This window comes from Pelobates fuscus, chromosome 9 (genome assembly GCF_036172605.1).
Source record: "Pelobates fuscus isolate aPelFus1 chromosome 9, aPelFus1.pri, whole genome shotgun sequence".
Taxonomy (NCBI): Eukaryota; Metazoa; Chordata; class Amphibia; order Anura; family Pelobatidae; genus Pelobates; species Pelobates fuscus.
This window is the reverse complement of record NC_086325.1, coordinates 12,119,931-12,141,198: the sequence shown is the minus strand read 5'-3', so window position 1 is coordinate 12,141,198 and position 21,268 is coordinate 12,119,931. Positions and strand designations below refer to the sequence as shown.

Genomic DNA, 21,268 nt, shown 5'->3' with positions numbered 1-21,268 from the left:
GCCACAGGTTACCTACTCCTGGCCTAGACAATGAGTTGTGAATAGAAATCAGAAAAAAGACCCATGATACTTGCTATCATTCCACACAACTGTTGGTATTATATGGGCCAATCGTAAAGGATATCACTGACCCCATAATTTGCCACGACTGAAGAAAAAGAATTACCATCAGACATTGGCAAATTGATCACCTAGGCCTTTTATAACTTTTGCTGTTTTGTTCTATTAATTCCCCAAAAAATAATATTATAAAAAACAATAAATATTTGGCATTGGAAGGAACAGGGTAAAGGTATGAAACAGAAAAACACCAATTCACTTAATTATCATCTTCCCCTTTAATTACTGCTGCTTTCTTCTTCCTTAAATTCCATGCTGACTCCACACGGCCAACTCCAACCTACGCGTTTCAGTGCCACCCTGCTTACCATCTCCATTCCTTTTATGCAGCTCCAAGGTCTCGCTCACAATTCTCCCTATTTTATCGCTGCCTCCGATGGTTAGGTTCTCTATTACTTTTGTCATGACTTTTTATTACTTTAATTCAATTCTTTCTCTTACTTTTTCTGTTTCTTCCTATCTCCAAAACCCACTCAATCAAGCTTGTTTAACACATTAGCTCCCACATTGTCTTCTTGTATTATTATTATTATATTATTTATAGAGCGCCGTCAAATTCCGCAGAGCTTTACAATGGGTGGACGAACAAACATGTAGTTGTAACCAGACAAGTTGGACACACAGGTACAGAGGGGTTGAGGGCCCTGCTCAATGAGCTTACATGCTAGAGGGAGTGGGGTAAAATGACACAAAAGGTAAGGATAGTATTAGACTAGTGACAGTTGCAGAAGAGGAATCGGTTGGGAGCTATTAAGAGTATTGTCATTGCTTTCTGATATAATTTGTAAATTGCTTTCTACGGTACTTGTCTTCATTTTAAATAAAACATCCATGTTTTCCCAGAACACTAATGTTTTCCCAATGCTCGGCACCGTGCTGAAAGACCCCTCCTGCTTCCCGTACCCATCAGAATTCAACCCTCAAAATTTCCTGGATGGAAATGGAGAATTTAAGCAGAATGCAGCTTTCATGCCTCTCTCTGCAGGTTAGTTTTACTATTGTATACTTTTAACAATAATAATATGAGGTTTACATTTGTTATAAAATAAATAATAATAATAATAATAATAATAATAATACTATCACCCTGTGCAGGTCACTCAACCACACAAATATAGTTCATAGAACATAATAGAAATAAGGGTGAGAGCACTCAAAGTATAACACGTGCAATTTTTCCACAAATTTGATTAACCTGAAAAACATAGAAAAAAATAGTGTAGTCAATTTAATACAAATAAATAAGTATGCAGGCAATTATTCTCACTCACATGATGCTGAGCCATGTATTAGCAAGCTCACACTCAGCCTTCTCAAATTGTATCAAAGGTGATCTTGAGGTCGTCAGGAGATGTACGTATAACCCTCACTATAACTACTAATATTGCTCCATACAACCCTCCCTATAACTCCTCCTATTACTCCATATTACCCTCCCTATAACTCCTAATATTGCTCCATATAACCCCTCCTATTACTCCATATAACTGTCACGGTTCTCGCCGCAACATCCAGTCTGCCAGACGAGGTCACCCCAGGAGTGCCCAGCAGGGGATTTGAACCCTGGACTTTGGCTTCGTGTATCTTGCTCTTTTGCCACTGTGCTATCCAGCCATTCATAGTATTGCCGTAATAGGTGTCCTTGCCTTGTTCCAGCACTGGGAGCTGAACTTACCCATGGCTACTCTAGCACACCTGTATGCCATATTAATTGGCTGGATATAAAAGCCTGTCACACCCTGGGAGGGGTGTCAGTTCATTGACTCTGGTTCCCTTGTTTGGTTCCTGTTTCTCCGTACCTGTGTTCCAGTGTTTCCTGTCTAATTCCGGCTTCTGACCTTGGCTTTCCTCCTGGACTACTCTGATCTCTGGCTTCCCTGATTTTCGCTTCCCTTGACTACGCTTCTGCTAATCCCTACTGTACAGCGTCTTGGAACACTTTTCCAGGAAAGCCCCCGTGCACAGACTCACAGGCCAGGTGGCGTCTTACCTGGTCACCCTGGTCTGTGTCTACTTTGCAAGGGTGAGCGTATAACTCTGCGAGCTGGACTCCCGATCAGGTAAGACTCATTACAGATGAACTGACCAATGGAGTCCGCAGAGTTATACAAATTACTCACCTCTCTGGCCGAGCAAGTCTCCAACCTGTCCCAGAATGTTATGGATTTGCAGAGACGTTTATTGGCATTTAAAGGAGCAACACTTCCATTCCCGGAACATGTATACCCAGAACCGTATGTCATTATGCCTGACAGGCTCGACGGTTCCCGTTCTGCTTTTCCGATGTTCAAGACAGATTGTGAGCTACTATTTGCCCTGAAATCTAGAACCTACGCCACCGACTTTATCAAAGTTCGCTCCGCTATTAACCTATGTACCGGGCGGATTAAGGCGTGGGCACACCAGAAGCTGCAGGAGAGAAGTACTGTCTTGGACTCCTAGGAGTTGTTTATGTCCACAATGGATTCTCAGTGTTTTACAGCAAGAAAAGCAACTTCCAAGCCTACTTCAGGTTCTCGCAGAACCCGATTGTCTAGAGAAGAGGAATTATTTAGTGAATACAAAAATCCCATCATGTTGCAGCATGAACCCACTTTCAGGGACCCGCCTTGTAACCCTGTTTATACTCGAGCTAGCCGTGATACTCTAGTCGACATGCAGGAACCCATGGAGATTGGTTTCACCAGAACTAGATTGCCCCCTAAGGAAAAAGACCGCAGGAGAGCCCATGGTCTATGTCTATACTGTGGGAAAAGAGGGCATTTCATATCTCTTGGCCGACTCGTCCACCTAGGCCAAGATCCCTTCTGTCTGGTGCCATATGGACTTACCCTGTCATCCTGGCAAGACAGCCTGGACACTGCCAGCCCTGTCCCCGTTCTGTGACACAAAAGGGTACTCAGACTATGGCAAATGTCACAATCAGTAATCCTGATGAGTCTGCACCACCCCTAGAAGACTCCTGTACAAACTGGCACCAGCACCACTTCCTCCCTGCCCAAAGGAGAACTACCTGGTGATGCATCTAAGGAAAAAAGTACAGAGAGAATGACTCCTGGGATCAAGGTACTTACCGCCTGCTGGTCGAAATGTTGCTGCTGGACATTTTAAATTTGGCTATTTAAAGTCTTGGAGTGCCTAAACCTTCTTTACTTTTGCAAACTGTTTCTAGGGACTAAGTGCTGGTCCCTGGTTCTGTTGCACCCATATGGATTGTAGCGAAAGCCACTTCGCCACTGTGTTTTGGAGGGGGCTGCTTGCCCACCTCTTACCCTGTGACTACGGTCCCTGGGCGATTTGGCCCTTTATGCACGGTATTTGGGCATACTGTGGGTTATTGGGCTGCCCCAGGATTATGGGCCCTCTCATCAGCCCATACGAAACTTAAACCCCATGGCGTTTGAACTGTGTTTGTGGCATCTGAGCGCTGTTTGGATATGTTGAGCGCTCAGATCCAAGCCATCTGGGGATGGGTTGAATGTGGGGGTTCTGTTTAGTATAACAGGAGTTATGTATTTTTATGTCTTTTGGTGGTTGCTGGTAACATATGCTTAATGGAGGCTGTGTTTGTCCCTGGATATAATTAAATCAGCTTCTCCATTGTCTCCAGGATAGAGGATTCTGGGGAACTAGTTGAGCTGGAAAAAACATGCTTCCAGAAGGTCAAATGCACATTTGTACTAACTTTTGAACCCCTGGTCCAATTCGTATGATTTTTGAGTATGTTGTTCCCCCGAATGGATTGATTGTGAATATGTATGTTTATGCGAATGTGATGTATATTTTGGGAGTTATGAATGTTGTGTAAAAACTGTATTTTCCCTACCTATGATAATTGTATTTTCCTGTGTGTACAGATAATTAGTTTACAGGTAGAGGGGAGGGCTATGTGTGGGATTTAACTATTGTGTGATTGGTTAATGTACGTTACTGTGTGTGTCCCTCCCCTTCATGGGAGCACCTAATAAAAAGGGCTGCAAGCTAGCAACCAGAGAGTTCTATTTTTACCCTCAACTTGAGTCCTGTCTCTTTTATTGGGGGAATCTGCTACAAGGGATTGCTATGCTAGGCATATTCCCTTGCTATAATCACTGAGCTCTTGTAAGAGCTTGTTCCTGCTTCGTTCTGAAGGGAGATAGCTGCAGCCTGCGGTGCTTATGGTGTCTGGTGGAGTGCTTGGAGTCCTCTGGAAGCGCTAGGAGCATCCATCAACGGAGGGTACTCGGTCGGAGTACACGGAGATCTGTTACATTGGTGGCAAGCGGTGGGATGGCGTCCTAGTGCGAGGAGAAGCAGCTCAGAGACACCGGTAACGTGTGGAGTTGTGCAGCGTCCCTATCTTCAGCAACATAATGGAACCAGCAGTGGCTACAGCAAGCATGGCGTATAGCTACTCCGTACTAGAAATTGTAACGGACCGTTTTGCTCAAAAGGGGATAAAACCCAGTTTAGGCGATAATCCCCTTTAGATAGACCAGCAGCTACTGTAAGCACCAATTTCCCGAACTCCCAAACTGCACGGATTCACCAACTCTCGAACAGCAGACACACGAACCCTGGAAGCAGCCGAACAGGAAAAGCAATACGAACAGCTTACACTCCTGGCAGTCGGCATACAGTCAAATTCCCCCCAAGAATGAGACAACACAGACTCATTTACTCAGTGCTACCTGCCCAGTATTTATGCAGGTCTCCCACCTGGTGGACACTCCCCTAGGGGACCAAATGGAAGACTGTAACAAAGGACAGACATAAACCAATTACAGACACACAGCAGTAAACATTCCCACAATGCATCATGGCTTCCTCCCTTCTGCCCTGGAGATAATTGTAGAAGTAATCCAATTATCTCCCAGGACAAAGACAAGACTCCATTACACATGTGGGGACCTAAATACAGTATTATGCTTTAAAATATATAAAGTTACTTTTATTCCACCCAACACAGACATGTTACATATCCCCAGATAGCTCAGGTCTGGGTGCACATTATTAGGTGAATGGCACTCAGACTACACGAATACAGTTTAATCGCCATGGAGCCAAAGTCTTTAATCACACAAATAGGCTCCATGGCATAGCTATCTGGGTTACTACAATTCACATGAAACATAAAATACCGAATGAACGGCTGTTCGACTACATCCCCACGAATAAGAACCAGGAGACGGACGGCTCAGCGGTGTTCGTGCAAATAAGTGTCCGTTTATAGTTCCATAGAATCCTCGCCGAACACCGCTGGTCTTTCGCACGATTAAAATGGCCGCCGCCTCGTGGTCGGCAAACGAACAAAGGCCACCCAGCATTCATCAACTAAGCTGCGGTTAACCGCAGCTTCTGGGTGGTCAATTGACTGCACACTCCAGCTCCTAGGTGGTCCCTCATACGGTAGTTTGTTCGGTAGCTGGAATCTACCGAACACCCCAGCTGAAAGGCACGAATATGCCTTTCTGCAGGGAACATAAAAGGTTTAACCTGCATGGCCATTGTCACAGGGCAGGAGGCTAACAACCAGGCTTCTCCAGTTCACAGTGGCGAAGTTGGTTTCGCCACATGGATGAGTGCAGTTCCTGATTTGGCATTCAGGCAGTTAACTGTTTTGGGACATCTGATACCACATGTCCCAGACCTTATTCTAATAGCTAGTCACCACATGTCCCAGGTCTCATTCTAATAGCTAGTCTTAGGTCCAAACTGTCTGGATAAGAATGTATACTTCTAAGTGTGGGAGATGCAATGTATGATTTCTGTTCAAGTAAGGGCCTCTGTAGAGAGCCACCGCTTATCTATCAGCCTTAGTTCTGCAACAAGAACATGAAAAATCTGATATTTAATATATTTGGGGTATGTTTCTACAACAGGAGAAATTCAGGGGTAATAGGGATTGTAAAATCAGAACAGGTGTGAAATAGTGAGAATACTTCTGACAAGTAATTTGAAAATCTGGGGCAGCCCCACCAGGTATGGACCATGGTGCCAATATTGTTGGGAACAACTTCAGCATTTGTTTGTTCTTGTTGGACATAGAGAGGCCAATCTTACAAGTACCAGGTACCATCTGTAGAATAGTTTGTGTAATAGCTCTATATATTATAGTATATTTTATATATATTGTATTACTCTATCCTTATATACTGAGAGCACTATTGCTGTTTTTTATTTTGGAAAACTGACTTTACCAGGCCGGAGCGACGGACGCACCTCTCCTGTATATCCTTTAGCGGGGATTATACCGATACACGCCCTTCAGCCCAGAGCTGGTTAAAGCTCTCACAAATGTGAGTGTATTACCTTCCTTTTATCTATTTTACCATTGGAATTTACAATAGTACGCTATCGGCTGTTTGTCGTATTCTCCCTCTTTTTGTCTCCACATACACGGATATTTTATCAATCCGGACGTATCAACTCCTGAGGACTGTACCCCTACCTTATCCAACATATTAGTGAGACTTTTATATGACTTTTTAACTTCCATAATATATTTTATTATCTGAACTGATCTACTTTTAGTCTGTTGTTTTATGTGAGAAACTTTATCCCTCACTGTTTCCTATCACGTAGATAGGTTTTTTTTTGGTGTTTAATCCATTTAGACCATTTGGTCTGGTTTCTATTACTTTAGTCTATTATTTTAGTCTACTGTTACTAGCTTTTTAGCGCAGCCCTTACCCCCTTCACATATTTTTAGCTTGTTTTATTAAGGGTCATGAGGGATTCACTTTTTTGGGTTGCTGCTTTATATTCTTGTTATCTAGCGCTGACTCTTCCCCCCGTTGTTCACATTTAAGCTTAGCTCTGCATAAGGTACTAAGCGTAATGCGTAAAGCAACTGCCCATTCATTCAAAGGAGGTAATGGCTTTTCGAAGAGATCTGAAAAAGTACATCAATCAGACAGGTGCAAAATAAGTACTATAATTTGGATAACAATGACATCTTCACAGCTGCTATGCGGCCAGATCATGAGATGAATTTATTGTGTCATGCCATGAGAGTGTTTGTTGTAGATTTGTGTATAAGCTAGAAATGTCATATGGGAGATGTACTCTTAAAAAGATCAAATGGTCAGTTCTCGAGTCGTAGTTATACTGCCTCGGCAAAGTTGTGAAACAGCTAACCTCACCCCTATCACCTGGGTATAAGTTACATTGATCCTACAGTAGGAGCACTATATTCTTGTAGAATGCTGTTAAACGCTGGTTAAGATAGTTCTGGGTGGGTAACTGTAAGGAAGACATTGCCCATGAAAAGATTGAGTTTAAATTCATTATGTCCAATCTGAAAACCCTGTATGTTATGATTAGATCTAATCAACATTGCAAGAGGTTTAAGGGCTAAAATATAGAATAGTGGGGGATGGGGGCACCTCTGTCTTGTCCCAATGGTAATTGTAAAAGGTTCAGACAAGAATCCTGCATTAAATACTTATGCAGATGGTTTGCTATAAAGTGCCCTAATCACAGAAAGAAACGGTGGGGGGGGGGGAAATATTTATCAAACACTGCATGAATAAGCAACCAGTTTAAGTGGTTGAACGCCTTTTCGGCATCTAAATTTAGCAGTAAGCTGTTAGGCATTCCTTTGTGCATACTATATAAAATGTGATGACTGTTACTTGTCGCCCAGCAACAAAACCGACATTGTCTTTGTGTGTTATTGTGTAGAGTATAGTGGACATTCTATTTGAAAATATTTTTTCATCGGAATTTAACAAGGACATGGACCTGCAATCGGGACATTTAGTAGGTGGCTTACCTGGTTTAGGTAGTATGGCTACATTTGCTAAAGGCATTTCCTGGGGTATTGATTTAGATTCTATCGCAAAATAGTACGACTTAACAAGCTGGAGGGAAAGGATAGAGGAGAACTACTTGTAGTACAGGTTATCAAAACTATCCGCACCAGGCGACTTTCCTGAATGGTAGACTTTTTATGACTTCCTCCACTTCTTCTGTTATGAAGAAGTAAGAAGAAATATAGATCTAGGTGTTGCAGTGGATGTGATCTACTTGGATTTTGCCAAGGCTTTTGATACAGTTCCTCACATTAGGTTAGTGTTTAAACTAAAAATTGGTGTAGACAAAAATTATTGTTCTTGGGTAGAACAATGGCTTAAAAATAGAGTACAGAGAGTTGTCATTAATGGTAAATTTTCAAACTGGACAGAAGTAGTAAGTGGTGTCCTTCAGGGAACTGTTCTAGGACCACTTCTATTTAAAGGAACACTATAGGTTCAGGAACACAAACATATATTCCTGACCCTATAGTGTTAAAACCACCATCAAGCCCACCTGGCCCCCTCTTGCCACCCTAAATATAATATAAACTTACTTTTATTCAAGTCTGCAGCTGCTACCTCTGCCCCTATTTGCCTGTGAACTGCCTCTGTCTGCTGACATCATCAGAAGTGGTGGTCTGAGCCAATCACAATGCTTCCCCATAGGATTGGCTGAGACTGTCAAGGAGGCAGAGCAGTGGCAGAGCCAACACAAGTCAAACACAGCCCTGGCCAGTTAGTATCTCCTCCATAGAGATGAATTGATTCAATGCATCTCTATGAGGAAAGCTCAGTGTCTGCATGCAGAGGGTGTAGACACTGAATGGCAGTGCTGCACACTAGGCAGGACTGCCCCAGGAAGCACCTCTAGCTGTCATCTAAGGAGTGGCCAGTGGAGTTATCAATGGGCTGTAATGTAAACACTGCAATTTCTCTGAAAAGGCACATTTTACAGACACGGGTTACAGTAAAAAGCCTGAAGGGAATGATTCTACTCACCAGAACAAGTGGAATAAGCTGTAGTTGTTCTGATGACTATAGTGCCCCTTTAACATATTTTTGAATGATCTTGATATAGGCATTGAAAGTCATGTTTCAGTGTTTGCAGATGACACAAAACTCTGTAAAATAATATAATGTGAGCAGGATAGTGATTTGCTGCAGAAGTATTTAGATAGATTGGGGGACTGGGCACTAAAATGGCAGAATCCATTTTATGTAAAAAATGCAAAGTTATGCACTTTGGGGTAAAGAATGCACAAGCAACTTATACCCTAAATGGTAGTAAATTAGGTATAGCAGCAAATGAGAAGGATTTGGGAATTGTTATAGACAATAAACTATGCAACAATATGCAATATCAGTCTGCAGTTGCTAAGGCCAGTAAGGTATTGTCATGTAATATATGGACATTGATACTGGGAATGGAAATATAATGTTGCCTCTTTAGAAATCACTGATACGACCACACCTTGAATATGCTGTGCAATTTTGGGCATCTGTTCTAAAGAAGGATTTTATGGCACTAGAAAAAGTGCAGAGACAGGCCACAAATCTATGGAGCATTTTGGTTATGAAGAGAGGTTAACAAATTTAGTTTAGAAAAATGGTGTCTCAGTGGGGATGCACTAGCATAATAGAAATATATCCAGGGCCAATACAACCCATTATCTGTCTGGAAATCTATTCATAGATAGGTCTATAAATAGGACACACATTTTTTTTTTTTTAATATAATTCTTTATTTTTGTCGTGCATAAAAGTATAATCAAGCCTGTGTGGCCACAATAGCGGGAACAAGCATTATATCGTCAGACTTTGTCATGTCATTTGAATTAGGTGCACTTTTTATAAAATGAGAGAAGAACGTAAAGAAATGCAAAAACAAGTTAGTGTAAAGTTGGCTCGTAAGCCCAATGTTGTATACTAGCTTGGTTGCTTATCTAAGTGTTGCTTCTAAGTGTGTGTGGTTGGAGATATTCCGGAGAGTTTTACAGAAGCTTCAACTGTCTAAGAGTTGTGCTAAGAGTTCTTTTTTACTGTTACAGGTAAGATTCATCTGTAGGAAAAGGTTACTGATTGCACAAGGTTTGATTTCCTGCTGGTAATTATAATTATAATTTGATTTGATTAGTTAGCTACTTGCTATTGATTGCTGTTTAAATTAGCTATTGTTTGCAAATAAGCAGAGGCCTACCCAGGTGTTAAACATTCCTAGTGGGAGGTGATTTTAGCAGTATATAAGGGTTGTTGTCATTAGCTTGGCTAATATAGCTTGGTTGCTTCATCTAAGTGTTGCTTCTAAGTGTGTGTGGTTGGAGATATTCTGGAGAGTGTTGCTTCTAAGGATGTGTGGTTGGAGATATTCTGGAGAGTGTTGCTTCTAAGTGTGTGTGGTTGGAGATATTCTGGAAATAAACTGGAGGTAATCTGAGGTATTCAGGAGGATGAATAAGATTTGTTTGATTTAAATTATTTACCTCATTGGAATGGCAGACTTAGTTCAGTGTAATAGTTGCTATGCATTTGTTTCACGTTCCACTTTTTGGAGGTTTGGTTGTTGTCTAATCTGTAGACAGTTCTCTATCTTGCGGCAGGAGATTGTATTTTTGAAGTCTGAGATTTGTAAATTATCTGGTAAACAAACTCAGGCTGGAACTGCTGCAAAGCCACTGCCACACAGACAGACTAGGAATGGCAGATGGACCACTGTAGGATCTGGTAGACTTAGAGTTGTGGATAAAAGGCATATTGCACAGTCTGTTGCTCTACATAATTCATTTTCTGCACTTTCAGCGTGTAATGGTGTCATCGAGACAGGCACTGAGGGTAGTGGTGTTGTGGAGAGAGGCACTGAGGCTAGTGGTGTTGCGCAGAGAGGCACTGAGGCTAGTGGTGTTGCGCAGAGAGGCACTGAGGCTAGTGGTGTTGTGCAGAGAGGCACTGAGGCTAGTGGTGTTGAGAGAGGCATTGAGGCTAGTGGTGTTGTGGAGAGAGGCATTGAGGCTAGTGATGTTGTGGAGAGAGGCACTGAGGCTACAGGGGTTGTGGAGAGAGGCACTGAGGCTAGTGGTGATGTGGAGTGAGGCACTGAGGTTAGTGGTGTTGTGGAGAGTGCATTTAGGCTAGTGGTGTTGTGCAGAGAGGCACTGAGGCTAGTGGTGTTGTGCAGAGAGGCTTGAAGACTATGATGAGGCCTAATAGAAAGCAGTTGTTGTTGGGGGATTCCATCATAAGAGGTGTGGAGATGGACAATGGTGGTCTTGTGAGGTGTCTTCCCGGAGACGTATCTGTAATATTGTTAAGCAAGCAAAGCAGGAAGGGGGATTGGATGTACTTGTTAATTTAGGGACAAATGACTTGGCTTGCAATGAGGTTTCAGAGGTTAAGGAAGTTTTTAGGGTTTTTGCCAATGATATACGGCAGGTTGCTTCCACACTGTCATTCTCTGAAGTTCTGCCTGTGCATAACACTCAGAATGACAGGGGGATGCGTATTAGGGACTTTAACTTGTGGCTTTGTGAATGGTGTCGGGAGCAAGGATTTGGCTTTATTGCTCATGGTAGCTCTGTTTGGAATGGAAATAAACTGTACAAAAAAGATGGTTTGCATCTTTCTGAAAAGGGAACAAATGTTCTCAGTGAGCAGTTCAGAGGTTTTGCTAGGATGTATTTAAACTAGGGGGGGGGGGGCAAAAGGGTGATAAAACATCAATCCAATTGTCCCCCAAAACAAGGACAGAAGGTGCCTGTAGCAAGTGTGTTAAAAAATGATAAGCTTAGAGTCATGTCTACAAATGCTCGCAGTTTAGGGAATAAGATCCATGAACTTGTTGCAATAATGGCAACTGATAGTGTAGATTTAGTCGCTGTTACGGAGACATGGTATAATGAGAAAAATGACTGGGACATAGCAATACCAGGGTACTCTTTATATAGAAAAGACAGGGAAGGCAAGAAAGGGGGAGGGGTGGCCCTGTATGTGAAGGATAGCATAAAATCTAGCCTAATAAAGGTTAATGAGGCGAACATAGAGTCCGTTTGGGTTACGTTAGAATTTGGTAATCACACAGTAACTCATGTAGGTGTGATTTATAGGCCCCCAGGACAAATTGAAGAGTTAGATAATCTACTAGTTGAAGAAATAGCTAAAATGACAATGAAGGGGGAAGTTATCATCATGGGTGACTTTAATCTTCCTGATGTGAATTGGAAAACAAAAATAGCTACTTGTGCCAGGAGCACACATATTCTAAACTCCCTACTGGGATTGTCTCTAAAACAAGTCATTGAAGAGCCAACTCGTAAAGAGGCCATACTAGATTTAGTGTTAACAAATGGAGATTTGGTATCAGATATTACTGTAGGTGAAAGTTTAGGATCTAGTGATCATCAGTCAGTGTGGTTTAATATAAGAACAGTGACTGAGTCACACCACACAAAAACAAAAGTTTTAGACTTTAGAAAAACAGACTTTTCTAAAATTAGAATATGTGTAAAGGAGTCATTATCAGACTGGAGCAATTTAAATGGAGTCCAAAAGAAATGGGATTATTTAAAAGTTGCACTACTGAAGGCAACAGAAAATTGCATTTGGCTTGTCAGTAAAAGCAAAAAATTCAAGAAATCACTGTGGTACTCCGCAGATGTGGCCAAAATAGTAAAAAACAAAAAGTTAGCATTTAGTAATTATTAAAAAAAACAGAGTGAGGAAGACAGAATGACCTATACGATTAGGCAGAAAGAGGCTTAGCAAGTTATAAGAGCTTCCAAATCACACACAGAAGAGAAAATAGCACAGTCAGTAAAAAAGGGGGACAAAACTTTTTTTAGATACATTAATGAGAAAAGAAAAGTAAAACAAGGATTAGTTAGATAAAAAACAAAAGAAGGAAGGTATGTAGAAGAGGATAAAGGTCTAGCTGACTGCCTCAATGAATATTTTTGTTCGGTATTTACAGATGAAAATGAAGGAAAGGGACCTCAGTTAAGAAAAAGGATAAATTAGTCATTTATTACACGTGAGTTTTCAGAGGAAGAGGTTCTATTTCAACTGTCAAAAGTAAAGAAAAATAAGTCAATGGGACCTGATGGAATACACCCAAAGCTATTAAAAGAGCTTAGTGGTGTACTAGCAAAACCATTAACAGATTTATTTAACCAATCATTGTTAACATGAGTAGTCCTAGAAGATTGGAAGTTAGCGAATGTTGTGCCCATTCACAAGAAAGGTAATAGGGAGGAGTCGGGCAACTATAGGCCAGTAAGCCTTACTTTAGTAGTGGGGAAAGTGATGGAAACCATGTTAAAGGATAGGATTGTTGAACATCTAAAAACACATGGATTTCAAGATCAGAGACAACATGGGTTTACTTCAGGGAGATCATACAAAACTAATCTTATTGATTTTTTTGATTGGGTAACTAAAATTATAGATCAGGGTGGTGCAGTAGACATTGCTTACCTAGATTTCAGTAAGGCTTTTGACACTGTTGCACATAGAAGGCTTATCAATAAACTACAATCTTTGAGTTTGGATTCCAATATTGTTGAATGGGTAAGGCAGTGACTGAGTGACAGGCAACAGAGGGTTGTAGTTAATGGAGTATATTCGAAGCTTGGGCTTGTCACCAGTGGGGCACCTCAGGGATCTGTACTTGGACCCATTCTCTTTAATATTTTTATTAGTGATATTGCAGAAGGTCTTGATGGTAAGGTGTGTCTTTTTGCGGATGATACTAAGATATGTAACAGGGTTGATGTTCCAGGAGGGATAAGCCAAATGGCAAATGATTTAGGTAAACTAGAAAAATGGTCAGAGTTGTGGCAACTGACATTTAATGTGGATAAGTGAAAGATAATGCATCTTGGACGTAAAAACCCAAGGGCAGAGTACAGAATATTTGATAGAGTCCTAACCTCAACATCTGAGGAAAGTGATTTAGGGGTGATTATTTCTGATGACTTAAAGGTAGGCAGACAATGTAATAGAGCAGCAGGAAATGCTAGCAGAATGCTTGGTTGTATAGGGAGAGGTATTAGCAGTAGAAAGAGGGAAGTGCTCATGCCATTGTACAGAACACTGGTGAGACCTCACTTGGAGTACTGTACACAGTACTGGAGACCATATCTTCAGAAGGATATTGATACCTTAGAGAGAGTTCAAAGAAGGGCTACTAAACTGTTTCATGGATTGCAGGATAAAACTTACCAGGAAAGGTTAAAGGATCTTAACATGTATAGCTTGGTGGAAAGACGAGACAGGGGGGGATATGATAGAAACATTTAAATACATAAAGGGAATCAACACAGTAAAGGAGGAGACTATATTTAAAAGAAGAAAAACTACCACAACAAGAGGACATAGTCTTAAATTAGAGGGACAAAGGTTTAAAAATAATATCAGGAAGTATTACTTTACTGAGAGGGTAGTGAATGCATGGAATAGCCTTCCAGCTGAAGTGGTAGAGGTTAACACAGTAAAGGAGTTTAAGCATGCGTGGGCTAGGCATAAGGCTATCCTAACTATAAGATAAGGCCAGGGACTAATGAAAGTATTTAGAAAACTGGGCAGACTAGATGGGCCGAATGGTTCTTATCTGCCGTCACATTCTATGTTTCTATGTTTCTACTACAAAGTATGCATAACAGGAGCGCAAGAAATAGTTGGTCGGTAGACCCTGTTGCGGTGGAGCAGGGCCCAGAGCACTATTATGGTAACCTCAGTATGTTAAATCATGTTGGAAGTCCAATTGATGTTTGATGATGAATAATTAATTCTCCGAGCCATCCATTACATGTTCAGCACAGCACACAGCTTAGAACAGGATGGGCTGGTCACACCGTATTATCTAGGGATATAGTTGGATGTCCGAGTCATTCATCGATTGATAACAAGTGATATATAAATAATCACCATGTTACCATTCATTCTGCGCTAGAGATCTCACACTGTCCAAATATTGTTTCAGAATAAATACATTTTGCATTATCAGTTTTAATATGTATTTTAATTGATATTTTGAGAGGCAGTTAAATGCAAGTTTTCTTTTGGTTGAATTACGGTATTTGTTTGCCTTTAAGAGTTTCCTGTTTTTCTGCCAGTTTAATTGTCACTTTCTTTCCATTGTCACAACTTAGTGATTATTTTTAAATAAATGAGCACTTTCAATTAAAAATCATGTTGGAAGCTACTGTGGTCAGCTTTTTGGTGGGGGTGAGTACTTAGTGACTGACTTTTACAGTGAGTGTTACCAGTGAGCAGAGTAATCTGATGCGTAACCTGAAGCGAAAAATAAACATCTCCAAGATAATATGCCTGGTATGAGTGTACATGATGGGAGCTGGGGGAAAGAGGGGTGGTGGTTGTTACAAAAAATGGAGCAAGCATGCAAGGGATCTTCCCGGTCTAGACCTTGTTTGGCCTTAGGTTTAATGATACTTGTCAGTATGAGGGACATCTAAAACAGGTTTTTGTTATGCATGGAACATTTTACGTTTAACTGAGGGTTACTCCCAACATATTAAGAAATACTAGTAACATAGCATAAAAGCAGGTGCGTCAGGTGGTCTCCTTCCCAGGTACTCTTCAGGCAGTGGGGGTGAATGGTATTACTTTAGCTGGGTCCCAGGTTGTGAAGGTAGGTGGGGCTGCGAAGCCCAAGTCCCCTAGGACAGTGTCTATCTCGGCAATGTCTGCCACTTTGTGTTTGGTGTCTTGATGTTGAATGAGCAGTATGTGCGCTGGTCCTCAGTGATACTTCACTCCCTTGGCTGTTCGTGTTGCTGTTAGCGGTCAAAGGGATTTCCTACAAAGCAGGATCGTTCGAGAGAAATCAGTATAGAAGGACAAGTCCATGTCTTCAAACCGATATGTATCCTTTTCCTTTGTGGCACTCAAGAAGGCTGCTTTATCCTGCCCATTCTGGAACTTTACCAGGAGGTCACTGGTAGCTGTACCTGAGGGCATTGTTGGCTTGGGCAGGCGGAACATTCTGTCAAATTGTATTCCCTTGGCTTGCCTGGGGGGTTAGGAGGGCCGTGAATATCCTGCTGATGAGGTAAGGCAGTTCAGCTGGGACTATTCCTTCAGAGAGGCCTCTGATTTTCACATGCTTCCATCACCTCTTGTCCTCCACAGGTGCTAGTTGGTGACTGAGAGTAATGTGAGCAGCATTCAGGTCTTTGACGTGCTTCTGGAGGTCCTGGATCTGTGTTGTGTTTGTTTGAGAGGTGTTACGGTTGCCTCCAGGCTGGCTGGAAGTTGGACCGTAGAAAAGAATGCTCCTAGCACTCACCAAAAGACCATCAGCACCGCAGCCACCATAAGCACTGCAGACTCCACGAACCACCGCTGCTGGGCTGGTATCTCGCCGTCTGCTCTGCGCCCTGGACCTACGACCAGGTTCCAATAGGCGAACCTCTTCCTTCTGTAGAGCGAAGCAGGATCAGGAACAAGAGCTCTTACAAGAGCTCAGTAGCTAAGGGAGTATGAAGAGCATAGCAATCCCTGTAGTGATTATAGCTGTCCCCTACAAACATGAGTCAAGGCTGCAAGTTAGAGGGTCAGAATAGGTATCAGATGCTGGAACACCCAGCCTGTTTTTATTGAGGTTACATGCAAATAGGACACTCCCAGGGGGAGGCATAAAATCACCAATAACAGCATAGTACAGCCCACAGGTTCCCTCCCCTCAGATAAACAGTTAAACCAATTATTACATACAATAAAAATACAGTTTTCACACACACACTGTAACTTTAGATCCATACATTCAATTTCAATATTCAGACTCAGCATACATCAAACATAAACACTTCCAAAAATCAGCCAAATCCCGCCAGTGGATCAAAAGTTAGCTGGAAGTCCCTTTATGACCGACCGCAAGCACAATTTCCTGCCCAAAACAGTTCCATAGATTTGGGCTGTGCGGCCGGTCAATTTCATGCGGAAAATTTCGAACGGGACTTAGTCTCTGGAGCTGCAAGTTCAGTATGGGAGAAGGTAAGGGTCAGCGTTGTTCGGCAAAATGTGTAGCCGATTTTAGTTCCACAGAATCTTTAGCATACACCGCTGACCGCATTCGAATGACTAAAATGGCCGCCGCCACGTGTTCGGCTGCCGAATGGCGGCCACCCAGCGCTCGACAATTAACCTGCAGTAACCTCACAGCCTGGGAGGCAAATTGCCTGCATACTTTAACTTCTGGGTGGTCCGCCTGTGTGGTACTTGGTTCAGTAAGCCCTATTTACTGAACCAAGTGGGAGAGAGCCAGGGGCAAGTTAGTTTACAGGTCTGGGGACATAGTCTTAAAGGGGTATTGTCCAGCAAAGTCACAATATGTCCCCAGACGGTTCTTAAAGGGCCATACACACCCAATAAAAGTTAATACATTTTCAGGGGCACAATCTTCCAGGGACAATAGTCATGAGGCAGGAGGCTGGCAAATAGGCTTCTCCACAATCCAGGGAAGCAGGGCAATTTTTCATTTAAAGGGCCAGTTACAAATAGCCATTTGTAACAAGAGGTCTGCTCCACTGCTGTGAAGCGAGCGGTGAACCCCCTGACATCCTCCCTCACCTGGGATATCTAAGCGGAGAACATTTGGCAGAGATCTGTGATGAGATTGGTAAGTGTCTCTGTGGTAACCGGGTGAGAGGTGCTAGCAGTCGACTGTGAAGACTAAGATGGCCCCTTGTACCTTAGATTTTCAGGGTTGTGCAGGGGGGATGTCTTCCAAGCTGTTGGGTCCAGCTGCACCATGCGGTCCCAGGAGCAGGTCTCCTATGTCTGCTGTGAACCACGGCAGGTCCTGTCGTGGCTTCTTTGTTTTCCTCCCCATCGGTGAGGGTGCTTTTGCCAACAGTCTGTCGGTTTGTGAGTAGCTTGATATAGTCGTTGGTTTGCCGTTTAGGGCTCCAAAGCCAGGAGAGCCACGAGCATGCAACTGATCCCGTTCCAAGCCCTCAAGATCACACATTTAGACTGGAAGAAAGGAGTTTTAGTCTAAGATAAAGGTTTTTTCCAGTAAGAACAATAAGGATATGGAATCTCTGCCTGAAGAGGTGGTTGTATTAGAGTCTATACAGATGTTTAAACAGCAATTGGATAAATATTTGCAAAAACATAATATGTAGGGATATACATTTTAATAGTTAAGGTAATAGCTTCTTAATCCAAGGAGGTATCTGACTACCATTCTGGGGTCAAGAAGGAATATTTTCTAGTTTTGTTACACAATTGTAAGTGCTTCAGGCTGGGTTTTTTGCCTTCTTTTGGATCAACAGCAAAAATCAAGATTGAGAAAGGCTGAACTTGATGGGCACATGTAACTGTGTAACTATGAGACTAGGGCTTCTAGGGAGTCACGCTGAGTAGTTGTTACACTTAGCAAAGAAATCTGAGAATTAAGATATCTCAGCATTAACTTGTTGGTGAACAGTGCTGTCATCCTTAAGATTATATCATTTGCTATAAAATATGTCAAATGTGTTACAAATGTCTTTAGGGCCATACATTTTGTGGCCATTATCTGCTATCAGGTAATGTATTTTAGTGTGACTAATGGGATGTCGATTTAGTAAATGAAATATCAGACAGACCCCTGCTGGTGGGAAAGTAAAAAAAAAAAAATTAAACATGTGTAAAAATAAATAAAATATATATATATATATATATATATATATATATATATATATATATATATATATATATATATATATATAATATGTATATATATTATATGTAATATATATATATATACATATTATATATATGTAACGTCATACAAAGTGTATTTTAATATTAATATAGGTATATATATTAATATTAAAATACACTTAGAATGACGTTACATATATATAATATGTATATATATTATATTTATAATAGATGTACATATATATATTATATATAAATACGTATAATTAAAATAATAAATAAATAAAATAAAATATTGAAACAAAATTTAATATAAATTATATATGCATATGTAATTTCATTATAACTGTATTTTGTTATTAATATATATATATCGGTAACAAAATACACTTAGAATGACATTCTATATATATATCTATCTATATATAAAATACAAATAACCGCAAATATATATATAGATAAATACATATTACATAAAAGATTACATTAGTATACACGTAGAATTTAAGTACCTATAAATGCATATATATTAAAATTCTACGTGTATATTTAAATAATCTTTTAACGTAATTATGTGATTTGATTAATTAAAATTTGATTGACATGCCTGACAACACAGGGAGAAAGTGCAGAGAATTTAATTAGCAAGCACTATATTTGACCCTGTAACTCTCCAAGACACCGTAAAACCTGTACATAGGGGGTACTGTTTTACTCGGGAGACTTCTCTGAACTCAAATATTAGTGTTTCAAACTGGTAAATTGTATTACAACGATGATATTTTAAGTAAAAGTGACGTTTATTTGCATTTTTTAAAAGCGAACTGCACTTTTATGGTCTATATTATTGTTGTAATATGTTTTACTGTTTTTAAACACTAATATTTGTGTTTAGTGAAGTCTCTCGAGAATAACAGTACCCCCCATGTATAGGTTTTATGGTGATTTGGAAAGTTAGAGAGTCACATATAAGGCTTGCATTTCATTTTTTTCACATTTAAATTTGCCAGATTGGTTATGTTGCCTTTGAGAGCGTATGGTAGCCCAGGAATGAGAATTACTCCCATGATGGCATACCATTTGCAAAAGTAGACAACCCGAGGTATTGCAAGTGGGGTATGTCCAGTCTTTCTTAGTAGCCACTTAGTCACAAACACTGGCCAAATATATTAATTTTTTGCTTTTTTCACTCAAAAACAAATATTAACGCTAACTTTAGTCAGTGTTTGTGACTAAGTGGCTACTAAAAAAGACTAAACATACCCCACTTTCAATACCTTGGCTTGTCTACTTTTTCAAATGCTATGCCATTATGGGGGTAATTCTCATTCCTGGCTACCACACCGTCTCAAAGGTAACATTACTAATCTGGAACATTTCAATTTAAAAATGGAATGTTCTATATTTGACCCTGTAACTTTCCAAAACAACATAAAACCTGTTAATGGGGGCTACTGATGTACTCGTGACACATCGCTGATTACAAATATGTGCATTTTTTTGCAGTAAAACCTAACAGTATTATGACATTCACAGTTAAAATGTCAGACGGAAATGCAAATGTAAAAAAAAATCTTATTTTCTCACATTTTTTTTTATTTTATTCATAATAAATTATGTTCCATATATGAATAGTTAATGATAAATTAAAGCCCTGTTTCTCCTGAACAAAATGATATATAATAAGTGTGGGTGCATATAATTTGAAAGAGGGGAACTACGGTTGAACAGACATATAGCGCAAATTCCAGTTTTTGTTTACATTTTGTTTTGATCAGAACATGCACTATTGACTCCGTCCTGAAGGGGTTAAATATAAAGGTTCTATGGCTATAGGTAAATGGTGCAGTGTGTGCAACACCCATTTCTAAATCAATGTAATTTATTGGGCTTCCACGCATTGCTAAGGAGCAAATGAAGCTATTCCTGTGTTCCACTACATTAGACCAGCGAAGATAATATAGTTAATACTTAACGTGCTAGACCAGAGTATAATGCAGTTTTTGTTTTTTGTTTTGCTTCAGGGAAAAGAGTCTGTCTGGGAGAAGCTCTGGTTCGGATGGAACTTTTCCTCTTCTTTGTTACCATACTACAAAACTTCACTTTTAAATCCCCTCTGCCAATTGAGGAGTTGGATATCACACCAGCTGTGTCTGGAATTGGAAACTTCCCAAAGCCTTACAAAGTGTCTTTCATTCTCCGTTAATGTTCTAAACAAAGGTTATATCCTCCTTCAGATCACGTGGATTCTGATTAACCAATATCAAGTCATTACTTCCAAACGTTGCATGCACGCCTTTCAACTAGTATCACATATAGAATATAACGGATTTTATATACAATTTGCTGTTCAGAGGCATAAAAATAGAATTGACGTATTAACCAATTCATGACCAGAACTGGGAAAAATATCATGGCATATCATTTGGGTTGAGCTGTTACAGTTGAAAATTAAATGTAAATTGTAAATGAAAATTAAATGTATTGGAAATCAGTTCTCAATGTCCCTCATTACAAACATTACAGTAAGTTTTAGTTGGTTATGCCATTCCTACAGCCCTTTTACTTTTAACATTACATTAGCCTTCAGAGATTGGTAAAGATTAGTGATGTCGCGAACATGAAATTTTCAGTTCGCGAATGGCGAACGCGAACTTCCACAAATGTTCGCGAACGGGCGAACCCGGTGAACAGCCATAGACTTCAATAGG

At 40.6% G+C, this 21,268-nt stretch overlaps 1 protein-coding gene across 1 annotated transcript in view; it reads left to right on the top strand.

The window, feature by feature from the left end:
• Window positions 1-20,763, top strand: part of LOC134572303 (cytochrome P450 2G1-like) — a 93,693-nt gene extending 72,930 nt beyond the window's left edge. Inside the window, exons 8-9 of the mRNA XM_063431186.1 lie at window positions 964-1,105; window positions 20,582-20,763. Coding sequence (XP_063287256.1) covers window positions 964-1,105; window positions 20,582-20,763 — 324 coding nt within the window. The remainder of the gene's footprint in view (window positions 1-963; window positions 1,106-20,581) is intronic.
• The last annotated feature ends 505 nt before the right edge of the window (window positions 20,764-21,268 follow it).